Below are 20267 nucleotides of genomic sequence, written 5' to 3' on the forward strand. Positions count from 1 at the left end.
CGAAAGAACAGTTAGCATTAGAGTAAATCCTGCTTTTCAGTTTATACTGAGAAGTGGTAACAACAAAAGGCATGAGAAAGTCACACTTACTGTAGACAGTAAGTTTTATATCCTTGGCTTGTTTGCCAGCTGCATTGGACACGGTGCACTGGTAGCGCCCCTTGTCACTTCTTCGTGCATGTCTTAAACGTAAAGCCTGCCCTCTGTCTAGAAGTTCAACGTTAGGGTCTCCCAAAAATAAAGGCCTAGAAAAAATACAATTTTATTCCATGAGTCCATTTTTATTATCTTATGTTTCCTTAGTAATCACAACAAAAACCAGTAAGTCATAGGAGGTTAAAAAAATCAAAGTTGAAATTTTTAGTATAGATCTTAAAAAAATACAATGATGTGATGAGTATTCCTATTCAGAAGAATGGGATTATTAAACCACTTTACTAAGGCACGTGAGATAATTATCACTGTAAGATGCAAAGTTTCTTCATTTCAAACTTCAATTGTTGAATAATATTAATAGAAACCTGTTGGTGTCATTATCTGCTCCATTCTCTCATCCTGTCTGTCTCTTCTTTCGGGTTGTTTTGTTCTTGTCTTATTTTTGGTTTGTGAAGCCAACATTTCCACCATTATTTAGAGAAGAAAAACTAAGAGTATGGGAGTTTCAGGCCAATCACTATTTTTTTAAACCAGTATCATTACAACATCTGGAAAAGTATTCACAGTAGAATAAATGGTTATTACCTACTAAAGGCAATGACCACGCCAACTTTTCTAGAAAGTAGATACTGTAGTACATCATATGACTGGTTTTATAATCATAGATACTGAAAGATTTATGGTAAGAGCAGCTCATACACAGTTGTCGAAGAGGTTTTTTCCTACTACGCGGAGTCATTCACTGACTTCTATAAAATGCTCACTTTATATAATCGGCAGCAGCTTAATTTAATACGCAGGACATCATGGTTATTGAAGTCTGTATCTCAAGAGTCATATCTTTAAAACCCATCCATGTTCTTTAGGAATGCTCATAGCTAGTTTTTTAAGAATCGCAATGACTTTGTGCCATGGTAAACAATTAGCTGCATTGCTGTATTAGTAAGCCACTAGTCAGACCATAAAATTAAATAGAAACACATTTCATTTTTTTCGGTAGCATCCTTTACTATTTCTTGGCATGACATTTTGTACAGAGTTCTCAAAAGTTTAAGAGAAGAAAGTGCCTAAGTTTAATGCATTTTAGTTATTTAAGGAAATGAATACGTAATAAGGTTACTCAAATTTAAGTAACTTTAAAACTTTCACTGATTGTTAATTATACAAGTAACATAATACCCTAACCAAACAAAAAAAAAGGAAGCGTTATAATAATAAAAGGTTTCCTGGGTGTATTTCCCCTGGTGTGAGTCTTCTTTCCAGACTTCTCCCCAGTAGCAGTTTGGTTTGTACTCTTCCACATGGTTTTCTAAACATTCCCACCCACAAGTGTATTTCCAGAAGGATCTAAAGTTTTCATACATAAATGGTGGTGTGTCTTTGCTCTACTTTCCACTCGACCATCGCCATGGAGACAGTTTTGGTAGACGGCGTTTGATCCTGCTCTTTCCAACTGCTGCACAGGGTTTCATAGTATGACCATGCCCTGAGTTATCCACTCATTTTCCTAACGTGGGCCCAGGCAGCTCTCGCTTTTCCGCCGTCACAGCGTTTCGGGCTCGCTCTCGCACGAGCCTTCCTGTGGCCACCAGGGACTGCTTCCTGCTCCTCGATGCCGAAAGCATAGCTGCTCCATGACCGCATACGAGCATTCAGATTTTATCAGCTATCAACAAATTGCCTTTCAGAGTCCTAATTTACTTTCCCCCCAGTGGAAATCTATATCCTAATTTCCCATACTCTAGCCAACACTTGATATTTTTCAAATTTTACTTTTATATTTTTGCCAATCTGACCTCGGAAGAACAAAACTGTATTATTTTTGTTTACACTCTCCAAATTATGGAGGGTGAGCATCTTTTAGGCCACTTATTGCTTACCTAATATATTTTTCATTGCCTGTTCTGACCCTCATACGTTTTTCTGTGCTATTGTTTGACTTATTGACTTGTAAAAAGTTTGCATACAATCCTTTATTTCATAAACTGCAATTTTCTACTGTTGGCTACTTAGGTCTTAGACACCTGCTCTCGGAAACTACACTAATACATGAATTGTGATCATACTGTGAGAAATGAGCTCCCACAAGCAACACAAACCATGTGGTTCTATCAGTGTGTGCAAACCTCAGCAGCCCTTGAACTTGAAGTCTAAGGAACATCTGACTGCTCTTCTGTAGTTGTTCCTTTTTTGCCCTTATATGGAACTAGCTTAGGTACTCATCCTGCTGTCGTAAACAAATTTTCTTTTTTAATAATTCAACAATTCCATGTCAAAGCAAAATGATCTCTGCATTTGGATGTTGCATTTTTCATTATTAGCCAATGGATAGACTAGTTAGTGCAAAATAAATTTGAGTTTCTCTATGGTTCTAAAATCAAATCCACAGCAATTATGAAGAGCCTTGTAATTCATAAGAATGAAAGGTATTATAAGACTTTGAGACCTTTTTTGGAGCAATGTTGCTTTTCTGTTATGCTCATTCTATGACACCCCATGTGGTAAACAAACAAACAAAACTGAGGGAGAACATCCACATGCATTTACACACCTATTTCCTATCACCTGGGCCCTTGTAACAAATACAGATACTCACTTGCCGTCTTTGAACCAGTCGATAACTGGGAAGGGAATGCCTTTGACCTGGCATTCAAGGGTAGTGTCGTGGTTGAGGACAACTGAGACTTCATTTGGGGTGTTGGCACCTATTATGGTGGGTGGGACTTGAACAAAGACATTTTATCATGAAAATCTGTAACTTTGCAAAAAGGGTGGAAAGAGATCAGATAATCAATGATTTCTACAATATTTCAATAAGATCTTACTGTTAAAAACATCACACAATAATCCCTTTTCATTTCACATCTACACCAGATTTCTACCCGTAGATTTCTCTGTATGATAAATACTAAAGACCCTTAAAATTTCCATACGATATGGTCCTGTTCAACAAATATTAATAACAAAAATAATGACAGAGTGATATGAATGTTTATCCTATCAATTTATTTGTCTCTTTTCAAACAGTCGGATCTATCCTATGTAATAAATGCATCTGATTTGCAGTGTTTTTAAAAGAATGCTTTCCTTACCTAGCACATCGATGTTAAAATACTTCTGAGAGGTGCCTGCCACGTTAATTGCTTTGCAGGAATAATTCCCCACGTCCTTTGGAGCGGCTTTGAAGAGTTTTAATACCTTCCCGTTGTTCACAATCTGAACAGCGCTGCTTTCAGCCACCTTTAAGGGCCAAAATGATCAATGTTATTTCCAATCCTAATGAGAATGTATAGCCAAAAAATCAAGTAAAAATGGTATATTATTATTAAGACGACGGTTACATCTAAACGATTTACTTCAGAGGCAGACACAAGAAATTATGCATATTTGGATGTTTCCATTTACCTGGACATCATCCTTGTACCACGTAACGATGGGAGATGGAGTACCTTCAACTTCACAGACGAGACTGGTCGGTTGATTGACCAACACAGACATGTTCATTACTTGTTCTTTATCTTTAATTACTGGAGGAACTGCAAAAAAGAGAGGAATCATGGCTGGACTATTTTATAATAAATACTATTTACAGAGTTTCTTTGCACAGGCCTTTCTAAAGCAAATTCTGGGATATTTTAGAAAGGCTGTTCATATTTAAGCACATGCTTTAATAGAAAATGAAAAGTCTTGACCAATTCAGTTATCCTTACTGAATTTTTTACTTTATTATGTCAGTTTTGAACGGAGGATACACATTACGATAAATTTAAAGGAGAACCTATTTATTCTATATATCACTCAAACAAATAAACTGTTAGGGTCTTGATTAAGTCACATGGGCCTCACTACTTTCCTGAATATCGCCCAGAGTCTATGGAAGCCAATATCCATCGAATTTTAAAAGATACGCAGCTTTGACAAAATGACACAGGTACAAGATTTTCATTCAAGAGTTATTTACAATAGCAAAAACCTGGTAATAACTTAAATGCTCATCATTAATAGAGGGAGGTTAAGTAAATAATGGCATAGCCATAAAGTGGGATGCTATATAGAGACATAAATAAGGATTGAGAATACTGAATAATCTCAGAGATAGATTCTTTTTTTTAGTGATACAGACAAGATGCAGAATAATGGATACAAAATGGGGATAAAATGTATATTCATATTTCTTTGCGTATGTATAAATATCTCTGGGGAGACACATACACACATACCCGTAAAGCTACTGAATTTCTTTGGTGCTCGGGAAGACCAGTGGATGGCTCAGCTCAGGGTCATGAGACTTTTGACTACATGTCTTTTTCTCCATTTGGATTTTGAGTGATATAGGTGAAGGGATTAGGCAAAGAAAAACAAAACTCATACACGTAGACGACAATTCAGTGATTACCAGGGGGAAAGGGATGTTCCGGGGGGCAGCAGACAAGGGTAAAAGGGGGATAAACGGTGATGGAAGGAGACTTGACTCTGGGCACTGAACACATAATGAAATATACAGATGGTGTACCACATAGAATTGTATACCTGAAACCCCTATTATTATACTGATTGTCACCTCAGTAAATTCAATAAAAATTAAAAAAAATAAAGTCATTATCAAGTATTACATGAACAATTTATAAAGATTATGTATTTCTTTTTAGAAGGAGGGGAAAGGAGGGAGAAAGAGAGGGAGAGAAACGTCAATGTGAGAAACACTGATTAGTTGCGTCTTGTAGGCCCCGAAGGACCCGGCCCGAAACTGCACCAGCAACCTTTGGGTCCACAGGCCAGTGCTCAATCCACTGAGCCACACCAGCCAAGGCAAAAATTACCTGAAATTTTAATCAAATCCATCAATCGATGATATTAGACCACCAGTTTTGTTTGATGACATTTCTATTTGCATTAATATTAAATAACACTACAGTGAGAGAATAACTTATTATACATGGAATAATTTGGAAATGATTTCAGTGCTTTTATCTGTTTTTACCGTGGACTTTGAGGTTGTATTTTTTTTCTGTGGTCCCAGCTTCATTGACGGCCACACAGATGTACTCCCCATTGTCATATGGTGTGACGGAGGCAATAACCAACAACAGGCCGTCTTCCGAGATAGAAATGCCAGGCTCTTGGCCTGACAGCTCTCTCCCATTCCGCAACCACTTGATGGTTGGTTTGGGGGTGCCTAAAAAAGAAATTGAAACGTTGTGATATTTTACACCAAAATTAGAAATCACTACTAAATATCAAGTATACTTACTGAATAGAAATAAAACTTTTGTTATGACTACAATTTGCACCCTAATGCACTTGTGAGTATAATTAGTACCCTAATGTACTATGCTACTTGGCAAGACATTTCTCAGCATAGAATTTTGAAGAGATTACAGGATTTAACACCTCTAATTCCTGATCAGTCTTAAGAGACCTATGTTCTCTAGTGTAGCGTTTGATCAAAGTTATCTTTATTGGGACATTCAGATGATAGTAAGCAAAGCATTTTTTTGAGTGAGTTCACAGTGCTTTGTGGGAAAAACTATATTAATCAAATAGACTACACATATTAGGAGTTTTTGGATAAAAATAAAGAAAGAGTGAAAAAAGGTACTATCACAGGAATAAACATGAAGATTTTCCAATCAAATAGAGTGCATATATGATGTAATGAAATGATGCTTCATAATTCAGATTTTTAATAGGCCCCATAGAGCAGAGATGGGAAACCCCTACTATCCACACATCTTCTGGAGACCTCATATTATTAAACCCAGGACAGTAGAATACATCTTGCCTTTTTCCCCGAAAAGAGCTGAGAAAACAGTGCACAGAATTAATTTTCTGATTTGTAGGTGACCAGCAGAGTGGTGGGCTGGTGAGTCAAGGTGATAAAACCATCCTAAAGGGCGTAATAAAGCCAAAAGGACATACTGGAAATAGACAAGCATTCACTGTGTACGAGGGATGTATTTATTTAGCAAGCAATGTGTTGGGCGTAATGTACGTACTTTAAAATTTACTTAACCCCTGTAAAGACAGAAAGAAAGCACATTAAGTAAAACTAATGACTGCACAAGACACTGTTAATGATCTTATATTCGAGGTTAATAACACGTTAAAGACTGGTCAACAATCAAAGACAAGTACAAAAGAGCGGCGGGGATACACACGTGCCATTAAGGCCAAGCTCAAACCGAGTTAAGGAATTATAAAAGTGACCACACGAGTTATATTTATGAGAAAAATAAAGCAAAAAAGGCCTATTTTATTGTGCTGATAATAAAACACGGATGAGGAAGATAAGGTAGAACTGATGGGCTGCAGTTGCCTTTGTTGCAGGGAAAAAAGAGATAAAATCACTTCCTCATTTCTCTACATTCCCCTCATTCCTTTATGGATTTCGATCAGACCTCTTGACTAACGTTTGTTGAGTTAATAATAAAAAAGCAAATGAACAAGCCAAAAAATAAGTTGCATTATCTTTCATTTCTAAATGGTAGGACACCCAGGGGCAAAATAAAATTCATTGCAAAATAGAACAAAAAGGCATCTAGCTAGTTTAAATAAACTTAGGCATTACACCCCAGATGAAAGTGGGGAACAGGGAAGAGGTGATCTTTCCAAATGGAAATGGGAAGTCAGTCCAAGCCAGCTCAGGAGCCAGAGATCGAAGTGGGGAGCAGGGGGCAACTGGGACCACTGACAGAGGTCTAGGTAATGAGTGCCCACAATACTTCCCCGAACCTAAACCCTCCAAATGATTTCCTCTCCAGGCTCTGCCTCCCGCCCTCACTGGCTCTGGGAATAGTTACTGATAATTCTTTCGCCATCTGGAAAGCTTGTTAAAGTTATCTTTTAATACTGGTAGAAATAACCATTAGTGAGAGCTACTGTTGAGAGACGCAAAACCTCACTACAGAGACAGGCAGCCATGAGGCCCTTCAACAGCTGCTGCCTCCGGGACCCCTGCTAAGAGGCACCTGTCGGGAACTAAGGGGCCCAGTGCATGGAGCCCTCCAGGAGGTTCTGAAAAGAACACTGCTTGGGCTTTGCCAGAACTGCTTCGAACCCCCTTGAGTCATTGCAGATGAATGCATACGGGTAAGACAGGAGGCTCCTAACCACCTACTGAGCATCCACAGTAAGGCTGAGAGTGAGTGCCTCCCTCATGCCCCCCACTCAGGAAGAGATAATGACAATCTCCTGCCAGGGCACGTGGTAGATAGCAAACCCAGAAATTTAGGGAGAGAAGGCGCTGGAACAGCCTTGGAGGGCCAAGTTACAACCTAGCTCTAGAATTACCAGGTGAGGGTAAATCTAAGAAAAGAGGTTTTGAAAAGTATCCAGAACAAACAAGGGAATAGTCTTAATTTATATTTACAACTGAGTGAGATAAATGTGGGATATCGTGAATAGCCCCCCTGCCCAGCTGCCGCACTTTAAAGAGAAGTCTTGTCAAAGTAGAAAGACCTGAGAAGTAATGGAAAAGAGAATGAACTACACGGAGACATATCAGATGAGGCAAGTTTGAAATACCTACTCAAAGAGGGGTTAGTGTCTATTATTCCCAAATATCATAACAAGGACTCACAAGTGGAATTTTATAAATTGATGGTTTGGGCTCAATGGAGAGTTCTGGAACATTTTGCCAATGCCCATATGTCTGAGTATTACGCACCTTTAGCAGGACATGGAAATGCAATGCGCTGATTGGCCACTCTTTCTTGGAATGGAGTGTTATATGGAGGTTCTAGGTCTTCCAGAGTAGGTGGCTCTATTAGGAAAATAAACACATTAGCACAGGCTTTCCTGGAGCAACATCAGACTGCCCTGAAGTGTCATCGACACTCTACATTGGTGAATTGATATCTTTCCTGATTCTTCTTTTACATACAACTTGTATTTCTAACTGCCAGACATTTCTACCTAGACAGGACCTCGGGATGTAAAACTCCACGTGTCCCCACAAACATTCGTTATTGAATGCTCCCTACAATCCTGTTCTGTTTCCTTTATTGCTTCAGTTAAGGCATCAGGCTCCGCCCAGTGTTTAAGTCTTTGTCCCTTCCTGCTGACCTCCACATCCCATCAGTCACATAATGCCGTATCTGTCCACACATCTGTATCCTCCCCGCTCTCCTGAATGCCGCTATTTATTTCCAGCCCTTAAGAACTATTTCAGAGCCCTGGCTGGGTATCCTCCCGATACACCGAGGTTGTGGGATGGATCCCCGGTCAGGGCACACACAAGGAGCAAGCAATGAAAGCATAAATAAGTGGAACAACAAGTCAACGTTTTCCTTTCTCTTTCTCTCTCTCAAAACATTAATAGAAAATTTAAAAGAAAGAACTATTTCAACAGGCTTCTCATGGAAGTCCTTTCCTCAAACATGTATCCATCTGGATTCATATTCTGCAGAGCCCTCAGAATATTCTCTCTCAGCCATAAGTCCAACAGTGAGGCTTACTCACCTGATTAAAGTAACTACTTTTATTCATTATGTCTGGAGGATAGCGTTTCACACCTGTTCTGTTTTTGGTGCACCCCCACCCAGTGCATCCAAAGTCTCCGAACAGCCTCACTCTCCATTCATTTCCAGGAAAATTTGGGAGTCGTTCCATGCCCTTTCCTCCCCATATATATGATTTCCTCTCCGAATTATTTTTTGAGTCCATTCCATTCTTCCCCCCAAGTCCAACTACCATCACCTTTTGCCTGAACTACTTCAAGCGTCTAGGTGTTTCCTCTCCCCCAAAGAGCGATGTTTTAAAATCTCAATCTGACACATCACCTCCCGAATAAAAGGCCTCTAAGTCGTTACTTTGCACTGAAAGTCTGAATACCTTATTCTGGGTTCCTAGATCTTGGGTACTCTGGCCCCTGAGTATGTGTCCAGCTTGATGACAAATTGGCATTCAGTCTGGAATGCAGCCATCTGGCTTTCATTGATTATTTATTTACTCCAGTGGATCCAAAATACCTCATTCCCTCCTTTCACATTCTATGTCTTCTTCTGAAGGTTCTCCCCACCCCATCCCACCACATCCTTGCCCGTCACCTAACACACTTCTTCCTATTCTTCAGATCACAACTGGCACGTCCCTACCCTAAGCACGGGTTCTTTGATTTAGCTTTCTGTTGAAAACTCATATAAATATTTCAACAGTTTCATGATGGCACTAACCAGTTTGTGATTACGAGGTTATTTTGTAATGTCTATCTCTCCCATTAAACCGTACACATACGCACTCTAACTGTATCAAGGGGATGAATGAACTAAAGAATCTTGCCCCCCATGCCCTAGCCACCCATTCAAAGAGAACTGTGATGTGCCGGGGACAAAGTAGTAAGTACCATGTTAAGTACGACACCTACTTGTCTTCCCTTCTTGCCTTTGCACTGGTATTGTCCCTGACCTGGAATCTTCTTCCCCCTGACTTCTGCTTGGCTGTTTCCTTACAGTCAACAACATCTTACCCCAAATATTATCACCTCTTTACAGGAGTCCTACCTGACAATCCAATGTGAAGTACCAACTGCTAGGAGCATCACCTCATTTACCTGACAATCCAGTGTAAAGTAGCCAACTGCTGGGAGCACAACCTATATTAACTTTCCACCCAGCACTCCCCACAATCTGTATATTTGTTTGCTTGCTCTCTGCCTTCGTACAGTAGAACAGCGCATAAAAGCAGGAGTTTTGATTCGTAACTACTTTCTCCTCACTGCCTAAAACATGACAGACACCTGGTAGGAGCTTGATAGATATTTATAGCTTGAAGGAATAATTACTGGTCTTTACACCCTCTAAACAAGTACAACATCATTACAGGGAACTATGGAACTAGACTTCCTAGGGATTAATATGGAGTATACCCTACTGCTATGAGGCGAAATCCTACTCCAACGCCCCTCTGCCCACAATTTCTCCCAAGACGGTGGGTGGGGCAGTGACCTAGGACTGGTTCCATCACCTGTATCATCCATGGCAATTTCACTTTCAAAGGCAAACATACAAAAATGGATGCAGGTTTAATAATAGTATGGTTTCATGTCTTTCTCCTTTCAAAGTTAATGAAAGAGCCATAAAGGCTATACAGAAATCTTCTGAAAGTGACCCCAGATCATCCAAGACTATGTACTTCGTATAGACTCCAGGGGTTTCCGCCCACCCCCACCACATATACATCTTCCTGCGCCCAATCACCTTGCACGTGGAGTGTAATCTCCGTTTCGTCGCTGCCTGCGATGTTAGCGGCAACGCAGGTGTACATGCCAGCATCTGAGAGCATGGCCTGGTTGATGCTTAACGTCCCACCAGGATGGCTAACGTGCTGCACTCCGTCAACCAGCATGGCGCTCCCACCTTTAAACCAGGTGATCACAGGAAGGGGCGTCCCTTGAGCATTGCATGGAAGGTCCACTCTTTGACCAACTTGGACTTTCATGAGTTTAGGGCCACGCTGTATCTTTGGAGAAACTGGAAGCAACAATGGAGTATTAATAATCCAATTTTTAAAAGTCCTACCTTTTCTCACTTAAAATGACAGCTCCTTACCAAGAGGCCATGTGACAAAGTGGAATAATCTCAGGATTTGGACCCAGGCTCAGGCCACTTACTAATTCTGCGGTGTAGGGCAAGTTAGTCAATTTCCTGAGGCCGGTTTCACTGGACAATCGAGGCAAAATAACCTCTTCACCACCAGTACACTGCAAGGACCGTGGGGCATGAAAATATAAAACTCCTCGCTCTACACTGGAGGGTGAGCAAGCATTTCAAAATGCTAGATTTCCTGTAGTTGGTAAATAACTTTCAAACCCTCTTAAAAGGCAATCCAGACAACTTCTATAACATAAGGGACTAAAACAAAAAGCATTTCTCCCATGTACTTTTAGTTTTTGTTCTTTTTGTAGAAGCTTTAGCCAGACAGAAAGAAAAGCTTTTCATAAAAGCCTCTGCAAATCTCAGAGAAGAAAATCAAGAAAAGGTCTTTACTAATTTTCTTTACCTACCTCCCTTTAGAAATTGAAATGAGATCATTTGTACATGATTATACATGTACATGTATAATCATTGGCATGTATTATTGGGTTCCGCTTACATGCATTATGTGCTATAGAATCAAATGACTCCTAAGGATATAATTAGGATTTATCTATCTTACACCCCTAAAAAGCCCAATTCATCTGTCCTTATTATTAAACTTAATATTTAACCAATGCTTTCTATAGGTTGTGACCAACCTTATAGGTTTGATAGTATTATCGCCATTATTTTATGAAAGAGAAAACTAAAGATAAGAAGAGTTAGGCCATGTGCTTAGTGCCCTAACACTAGTAAATGAAAAACTCCCATTAAATTTCCAATCCCATGATCAACAGGACACTGTTGTAGTGGTGAATCTGAGAGTGAAATTAGGTCAGCACTGTCTGACTCAGACAACGTGCTCACTAAGTATGTAATGGTTGAATGGAGAATTGGACAGACAATGATAAATTAGGAAATGAGGAAAAATGAGGAAATAAAGCAGACTGACTAGGGAGTTTCAAAGTAGTTAAAAAATCCTAGGAAGCAGAATGTTTTCAGTTGCTGAGCTCTTTGAATAGTGAAAATGACCATTTAAAAACTATTAAATTCTTCCTCGAGAATTCACATTCACTTCTACAAAAAGCCACCAGTCTAAACAAATATTTCTCACTGTGTACCAACAATAGTCGTAAATCACTGTGAATGTCTCGTAAAATTGAGGCCCAAAACTTTAATACTAACCACTTGCAGGATAGGGGGAGTGTTGTTTATAGGGGGTGGACAAACTTTTCAGGGTAAATGAAAGAAAATCACATCTCGACTTTTAGAAAATTTTCTCTACTTACACTATATACAATTTGAAGGTTCATTATCAAAGAAACTGGGATACGGACCTCCTGTTGGCCAGGACACAGATATCTATGCCTTCACTTCAAAACTCACCATGAACACTGAGTTTAACAGACTGAGTCACGTTCCCAGCAATGTTTGTGGCGACGCAGAGATACATCCCACTATCTGAAACGCGGGCCTCCGTGATCTTCATTGAACCAGAAGGGAGGAAGGTGTGTCTAAAGGAAAGAAACCGCACAGCGGACTTAGAACATGAGAATGTAAATATCCCCTATGCATCCTGGAATTACTCCTCTGCAGGGAGTTTTTGAAACTGTTTTCCCATCACTACTGTCTTTTTATACACCTTTAAGCCAGCTGAATTTCATGATTATTTTGCATTATATATTCTTGCAATACAAAATCAGTTTTCCTTGTCCTTTAAATCCAACCTAACAGTATGAAATCATCAAAAAACTGTACATCTTTCTGGTTTATTAAGTTGCAGCTATAAAAAGCAAATGTGTATTTTAGTCAATTTAATATACCAAGTCCATTCAGAAAGTATCTAGACATATACTATGAAAAGTAGAGACATTTATAGAAGAAGATACAAGACATAAGAAACATTGTACATATAGGACAATGACGCCTCAGCCCCCTTCAGAGTAGGCACCTTGGGACCTCACACAGTTCTTCCTATTGCCATCTGCTGCCCCATTATATTTTCCTGAATCTCATTGGTGGTCTGAAATCTCTTCTCTTTCAAAGGTGATTTTAGTTTTGGGAAAAGCCAGAAGTCGCAGGGTGCCAAATATGGGCTGTAGGTGGGCTGAGTCACCTGGGTGATTTGATGTTTTGCCAAAAACCTCTGCAAGAGACTGTGATGTGTGAGTGGGCACGTTGTTGTGATGAAGCTGCCAATCACCAGTTGCCCACAGCTGCAGCCTTCTGAATCATCTGCATAGTTTCCATGAAGGGATGTTCACGCTTAACTCAAAATCTGACGCAGACTCATGGCTCTCCTAGCCCAGTCATTTTGGATGCGACAGGCACACAGTGCACATGCTCACTCAACAGCATCTACCGCCCCCATGGACTAGTGCAGTGAAGTCGGCACTTTTCACACGTGCGCATCCCAGTCCACTCTCCTTGGCTGCCAGGTTACATCAACATCATGCAAACCATTCTCGTTACATCAACAATGGCTGCACTTTTTCCGGACAGACCTCATATTTTGAATACTTCATGGGCTTTTTTCTACAAAATTTCATTTAAAGATTCAGTTGTGCTAAAATAAAGGCAAAAGAAACTACATGTGTAATTCTTAAATATATGTTGAGTATATTCTTCCTATAGAACAATAATGTAGTTGAGTGAACCAGACCTACATATAAAAATGTTATTACATTCATTGTATTAAAATATCTTTATGGGGAGATGGAGGCAAATAGACGTACTTAATATCAACATTTCCTATAAAGCGTAGACAAATAAAGTGTGCTATTGGTCCAGAGACAGACAGACGGATAAATGGTAAAGGACAGAGATCCCCCCCAAAGGAATTAAGCATATGTGAGAACTCAACAAATAATACGCCGTATCAGAGGTGATATCACAAAAAGCAAGGAAAGTACTAACTATTCAAAAACTGTGTTGGGTAACTGGCTCCCCATATGGGAAAACATGTAAATAAAATTAGAGCTACCTAATAAAATAAAACTACCAAATACAATACACAACATAAAAATTCATGAGTCGAAGTCCAAAATGTGAAAACAACACTTAAAATATTGGAATAAAACACTGGACGCCATGTTTCTGATCTTCTTCATAAAGTACAAATCTTAAAACCAATAGATAAATACAGTGAGCTACATGAAAACTTTTACATTTTGCATAACCAGTCACCGCACATAAATAAACGTAAAAGCCTCATGGCGGACTGAGAGAAGAAAACTGAAACAGAGACAACGCACAAAGGAATGTTATTAAGAACAAAGAGCAAATTTCTCTGTTCAAGAAGGAAAAGACAAGTCACCGGAAAACTGTGCAGCGTGTTTAGAGAAGCAATTCTCAGATGACACCAGTGGCCACCAAACAAGGGAGAGCATTCTGGGCTCACTGGAAGTCAGTACATGAAAACTAAGACAGTTGCAAGACACCTATCTGACCAGCAAAAATGTCTGTCAGCCAACCTCATGCATTGATTATAACGTGGAAACAGGTACACCTAGGTCCTGCTGGTGGAAGAGCTAACCAGGACGGCTCCATTGGAGAGTAATTCGGAATGTCTACAAAGCTGAAAACAGGAGCTCCTTCTACCAGAAACTGTAGTTCTGGTCATAAGGAAACTCATGCATGTGTACGCAGAGAGACATAGAAAAAGATATTCACTGACAGGTCTTGTTTGTAAAACAAAAAAAAACCCCAACAAAAAAACCCAACAAAAAACGGAAAGACAGAAAGAAAGAAAGAAAAGGAAAAAAAAAGAAAAGAAAAAAGAGGGAAAGAAATAGAAAACAAACAAGAACATGAATGTCCATAAATAAGGAAATGTATATATAAAATGTAGAATATGTATATGGTACTTAAAATAAACCTAATCTACATGTATTAAAATGGATAATGTTGACTTAATAAAGCAAGCAGAATGATAATATATATGCTATACTAGCAAGTTGAAAACAAAATTTTAAACACAGGAAACAGTATTCTGTACTTTCTATACTATATATGTATAGCATGCACATCAAGTCTGGCAGTGTTGACCCGGGGAAGGGAGAAAAGACATTGGGGAGGAATGAACAATGAAACTTCAACTTTATCTATTACATGGTATTGCTTTTATTCAAAAATATCCAAAGCAAATATTTTTCCAAAGACATGGTAAAATTATGTAAAGTAGGTCTCGTTTTTTTTTTGTTTTTTTTTGTTGCTGTTGTTAACAGTGGTAGGTAAACTATAGCAGTGTGAATTTATAGCCTCATAACTATGCATCAGGTCTAACAAGCAGTAGCTAGAGACTATAATTCTTATTCCACTGGTAACTGTTGGCATGATATTGAGCTAAAATGGTAATTGTTATCATTTCTTGAGAACTACAGACAAGAGTTGTAGACTCTATATTATCTTACATAGTCCTTCAGGTAAGCATTATTCCCACTTTATAAACAAGAAATCTGAGGTGAAGAGAAGTCCATTGGAAATGCTGCCAAAAGTAGCAGGCAAGCTCTAACGGCAGAGGTGGGATTAAAGTCATACCTATCCCCACCCCCACAGCCGTCAGCCTGCTCTCCACCTAGGAGCCTGCCCCTGGTCTGCTTGTTAGTTCAATTTGGTCATTAGATTCCAAATATGAGTATTTGGAAATCACATGGTATTTGTCTTTCTCCAGGTCGGGAGGTGGAGGGATGGAGCAGAAAGGAAAAAGGACTCATGGGCATGGACGCCAGTGTGGTGGTTGAGGGGGGGAAGGGAGTGTAAGGGGGATAAATGGTAATGGAAAAAATATAATAAAAAGAAGTTTTAAAAACATAAATAAAAATGTAAAATAATTAAAATAGCTGAAGCAAAAATTAATAAAGTCATACCTGCATGACAACAAAGTTTGTGCTCTTTTTTTAAATCCTCGTCTGAGGATATGGTTATTGCTTTTAGAGAGACAGGAAGGGAGAGAGAGAGAAACATCCATGTGAGAGAGAAACACCAATCAGTTTCCTTTCCTATGTTTCCCAACAGGGGAACGAACCCGCAGCCCTGACCAGGAATCAAACCCGCAACCTTTTGGTGTACGGATTGACTCTCCAACCAACTAAGTCACCTGGCCAGGGCAAAGCTTATGCTCTTAAAGGTTCTGGGAATCTGATTTTCATGTCGCTTAGCTTTTCAAACATATTGTCTCAGTGGGCCTTTATATGAACAAGGGCATAATCAACAAGATTTTTACAAAACCGTCTAATGAAAAGTCAAATCCAAGACATCAGAGTATCTATTGTGTTTTATTCCCCTCGGGGATTAATGGAATTCTATGTGTCATATACACTTTGTGCTAACACGAGTCTCTGTGCAAATATGCTCCATTTTAATAACCACCTTGTAAGAAGCACCCGTGGAAAATTATGTCAAAACTGGGAATTAGCATTTCTGATGCCAAAGAATGATCTAGAGGACATAGATATTTTCTATAGACTCAACTGCACATGTGAATCACCGTAAACATAAGTTATTTTTTGAAATCTTTGACAACCTGAATAGGCTCAACCCTCTGTCTTGAAAGATGATGTTTCCGTGAGTTACGCTCACCCCCGGTCTCCTACCTTGGAGAGAAGGGCGAGATGAGCTGGTTTTCTTTGGCCCAGGTAATTATGGGTGGGGGTGAGCTCTTCACTTCGCACGGGAGGGTCACCTCTTCCCCGGCAAGGACGGCGATCTCCACAGGCTTATCCTGGGACAGTCCTCTTTGATCTCCAAACACTCGAGGCCTTACTGAAATAAACACATGTTTTGGAAGGGAACCAGTGTATCAAAAACATTTAATTTACAAGAAAATGTGGACTACAAATATTCTTAAGTGATTTACGGAAAGATGCTGTTTATTCCAAGATTTGGGGCATATCTAAAACTTCCCATCTATATACACTGATCGTCAGAGCTGAAAGGAAAATGACAGCAAGTTTTCCTTTCTAGCTCTAAGTTGATCGCATTGTGAAGAGGCGGCTGACATGCCCTTTTAGGGTCTGCCACCGATAAAAGGAACCCTCGAAGGCAGAGGGCTCTCAGCAAGTCACAGCTGAGGTCTGGCCAGGCTGGGAGTGTAACAAACTGGGGGTTCTCCAGAGAGTTGGGTGCAAGGAGCACACTCCTTGGGACAAAACCATAACATTTCTCCCAAAGGCTACACACGCAATTATTCTCCCTGTAAATCCAAAGCTAAATAGAGGAGATGTTGGCTGGCAATAAAAAATACAAACCTGGGAGAACAGTTCACTTTAGGGGGATAGCCTTCTGGTACCATTATCTGGGAGAGGACTGTGAGTTTGGGCCCAGAGGCAGTGGGGGAGAAACACAGCCCTCCACGAGCCCTCACCATAGACGGTCAGCTGCACCTTCCTTTTGGCATAGCCAGCGGCATTGGTGGCGGTGCAGACGTACTCGCCACTCTCCTCGCCTCCGGGGGACACCACGTACAGACTCCCATCCGCCCCTGCGGAAAATTTAGCACTGCTGGTGGGGATCAGCTCGCCTTTCTGCAAAACATGACCAAGAGCAAATTTGTTGTTGTTGTTGTTATTTTAACAATAAAGCGTGACTTAATATCTGGAAGAGGAAGAAAAAATCTCCAAGAGGAAAATATGAGATTTAAAAAAAAACATGCTGATTTGAAGAAAGGTATTGGTAAGAAAGATTAAATGAATAAAGCAAAGGTAATAGTTCCTTGTGCCAAACTACGCCTCCTTCATGCCAGAGCTACTGAAAGATGGAGGGATAATGCTAGTAACAGTGAGGGAGAGGACAGTGCCGATGCTAAGCCAGGCGCCGTTTTTGAGCATTTCTCATATATTAACAATTTCGACACTCATGACAATCTTAGGAGGAGGAACTATCACAACCCCCATTTTACAGACGAAAGCAAGCCTTCACGCTAGGGGGCAATGTGGAGGTCACAGAGGCAGTTGGCGGTAGAGCTGGCCCTCGAACCCCAGCAGTCAGGCCTGGAGCCCAAACGCTGATCCCCTGGGCTTGATCACAGCACAGGGCCGGCCTGCCAAGATTACAAATTTACGTTTTCCTAAAAGGCTCCCAACTCCTACTGGACCAGACTCTGTGCCGCTTGGGGGTCAGCCTCACTGTGGTATGTTTGAGTCCAGATGCAGAAATCTCAGGGTTTTTTGTTTGTTTGTTTTTCCTGAGGTCAACACCAACTTTTCCATATTTGAGCTTATTTTACATGCATAATATTAGATGGTATGACTAAATACTTTGGTTTCAGGGCACGCAGAATGCCCTCTATTAGTGGTCCCTGTTGTGTTGTTAACACTATTCATTCACGCGTCAGGTAGATGACCGCATGAAGGACACTTTAAGGTCCCTTCCCAGTGGTATGCCTGCACGGGGTCTCCTTTTTCATAAGGTTTTATGGTACAGTCACAGGTTCCATGCATGACTACCATTTAATAACATTAGAACACATAACATTAACGCACGGCACTCAGTGTGCCATTTACCTTGGACCAGGTGATAGAGGGTTTGGGAATTCCACTTGCTTTGCAGGGTAAAGTTACCGGGATGCCTTCAATGGTACTGAGTACCTGCTGCCCGTGCTGAATGGTCGGCAGAACTGAAACAGGAAGCAGTGTTCAGAATCTGGGCATCTGCCCTTCATTTGGTCCTGTATCTTTGAAGTTGAACACTTTTAGGATATGCTGAGTATCTGTAAAAACTAGTGAAGACTCGACATTTTCTGACAGAAATGTAGGGTAATTTGTAAGGGAATGCAATGAACAAAGCAAATACGATAGTTACAATCTGAAGAATTTAATAACAATTTAAAATCAAGTAATAAATTATGTGTAGTAAGTTGACTTTTCTAACAAAAATAAGAGAGGAGTGAAGAAAACCAGTTTTCCCATGGAAACTCACAATAAAATGACACCATCAGAGTTACACAATGAACCCCTCTCTTTCATCCTGGGCCATTACCCACGAAGCTACAGTGAGCCGACATAAGCCCACCTCCAGAGAAGTGGGCTGTTTAATCCCTACAAATTAAATATCTGTTTATAGCAAGAATCACTTAGTGAGCTACTAAATTTAATCTACAAAAAAGGATTTCTTTTCTTAAAAGGAATTCAACAGTAAAACTTGAAAGGCCTTAGGAGTTTACATTTAAAAGGCTAAAATAAAGGATTTTAAGTCACCATGTTTCACTAAGAAGAATAACATACCTTTTGACTTTAGAAAACAACTGAAGAATTAACATTATATCAGTAGAAGCAACAAGAAAAGGAAGAATGTTCTTAATTCCATAACTACATATTTCAATTAGTCATAACCAACTTGGACATAAAAATTAGCAATACTTAATATTCTCAAAATAATGAATTTGATTAAAGAAGCTTCTGTACATGAAAGTTCCCAACACAGTGCAAGAAACACAATAAAAGCCCAGTAATACCAGGCATTGGTTTTCCTTCCGCTGTTAAGGTGAGACTAGAACTTAAGCACTCGCTGTGTCTCTTGCCTTTAGGTCAGATTTCTCTAGAGTGATCACAGCTGCCTTGGAGCAGAAGTTTATTAGAACCAGAGACGGCAGAGATCTCAGTGCCCAAACTTCCCCGGGAGGCTTAGATTAGCTTTGCTCCATACTCCTGTTTTCCTCAGGCTGGCTTTCTTCTTTGGATAATCTGTTCCTGAAGAACTGGCAGCACATCCCTACGCAAAAATGTCAGGCTATTCTCTAAAGCAAGAAGTGCAACGTTCAGAATCATCATGGATCAGTCAACCTTCGACCACGCTGTCATTCTGCACCAACATGGAGGAAGTCACATTGTTAAATGCTCACTGAGTTTGACAGCTATAAAGGGAAGTAGCAAACTGAGGCAACAGTTTTCAAGTCTGATGTCATTTGAGTATGGAAGAGCTGTTTCTTTCCAGATTGTCAATCTATGTAAATTGACACGACGAATAAATGGTTTATTTGTCATTTTAATTTGCATTTATACATATTCAGCTAGAGTGTAATTTATTTAGTGGTACCTTGGTACTTCTTCAAAATAATATTTCCTCAAGAATATCTCATATGACATTGGTGGAAACTGGTATAAGATTGAGACAGGTGGAAGAGGCTATTTACAATGAGAAGCAGATATTTTAAAAAACTGATGGTCCGTATATGTCTAACCACTACGCTATGCACCTACCTGAAATTAATATAATATCGAGTGTCAAATGCAAGGAAATAAATTAAATATTTTTTTTAAAAGATGATCATTTTAAAAGAAGATGGTCTGCATCCACTGAAAATTTCAATAGACCAAGCAAAATTTGGAAATTACGGGATTCTCCAATTCATGTCCTAAAAAATAAAGGACCGAATTAACTACTAAAAATAAATGTTCTGTGCTACTTTCATCTCTGTACCAGAACTATTGTGTAAGTCCACACTTATAAAAAAAAAAAAGCAGTGTTGCAAGGTCCTTAAAGGGAATATACAAACCAAGTTATGACAATTTCTTGAACTACGAAGCTGTCATTTACTTG

The 20267-nt window shown here is 39.7% G+C and overlaps 1 protein-coding gene across 1 annotated transcript in view; it reads right to left on the reverse strand.

The window, feature by feature from the left end:
• Positions 1-20267, reverse strand: part of HMCN1 (hemicentin 1) — a 378057-nt gene that overhangs the window by 158485 nt on the left and 199305 nt on the right. The window contains exons 20-30 of the mRNA XM_024552545.3: positions 18233-18345; positions 17095-17254; positions 16325-16493; positions 12117-12244; positions 10353-10625; positions 7823-7918; positions 5138-5332; positions 3562-3692; positions 3249-3396; positions 2753-2879; positions 91-245 (exon numbers count right to left, since the gene is read on the reverse strand). Coding sequence (XP_024408313.2) covers positions 91-245; positions 2753-2879; positions 3249-3396; positions 3562-3692; positions 5138-5332; positions 7823-7918; positions 10353-10625; positions 12117-12244; positions 16325-16493; positions 17095-17254; positions 18233-18345 — 1695 coding nt within the window. The remainder of the gene's footprint in view (positions 1-90; positions 246-2752; positions 2880-3248; positions 3397-3561; positions 3693-5137; positions 5333-7822; positions 7919-10352; positions 10626-12116; positions 12245-16324; positions 16494-17094; positions 17255-18232; positions 18346-20267) is intronic.

The sequence above is a fragment of the Desmodus rotundus genome, chromosome 12 (assembly GCF_022682495.2).
Source record: "Desmodus rotundus isolate HL8 chromosome 12, HLdesRot8A.1, whole genome shotgun sequence".
Taxonomy (NCBI): domain Eukaryota; kingdom Metazoa; phylum Chordata; class Mammalia; order Chiroptera; family Phyllostomidae; genus Desmodus; species Desmodus rotundus.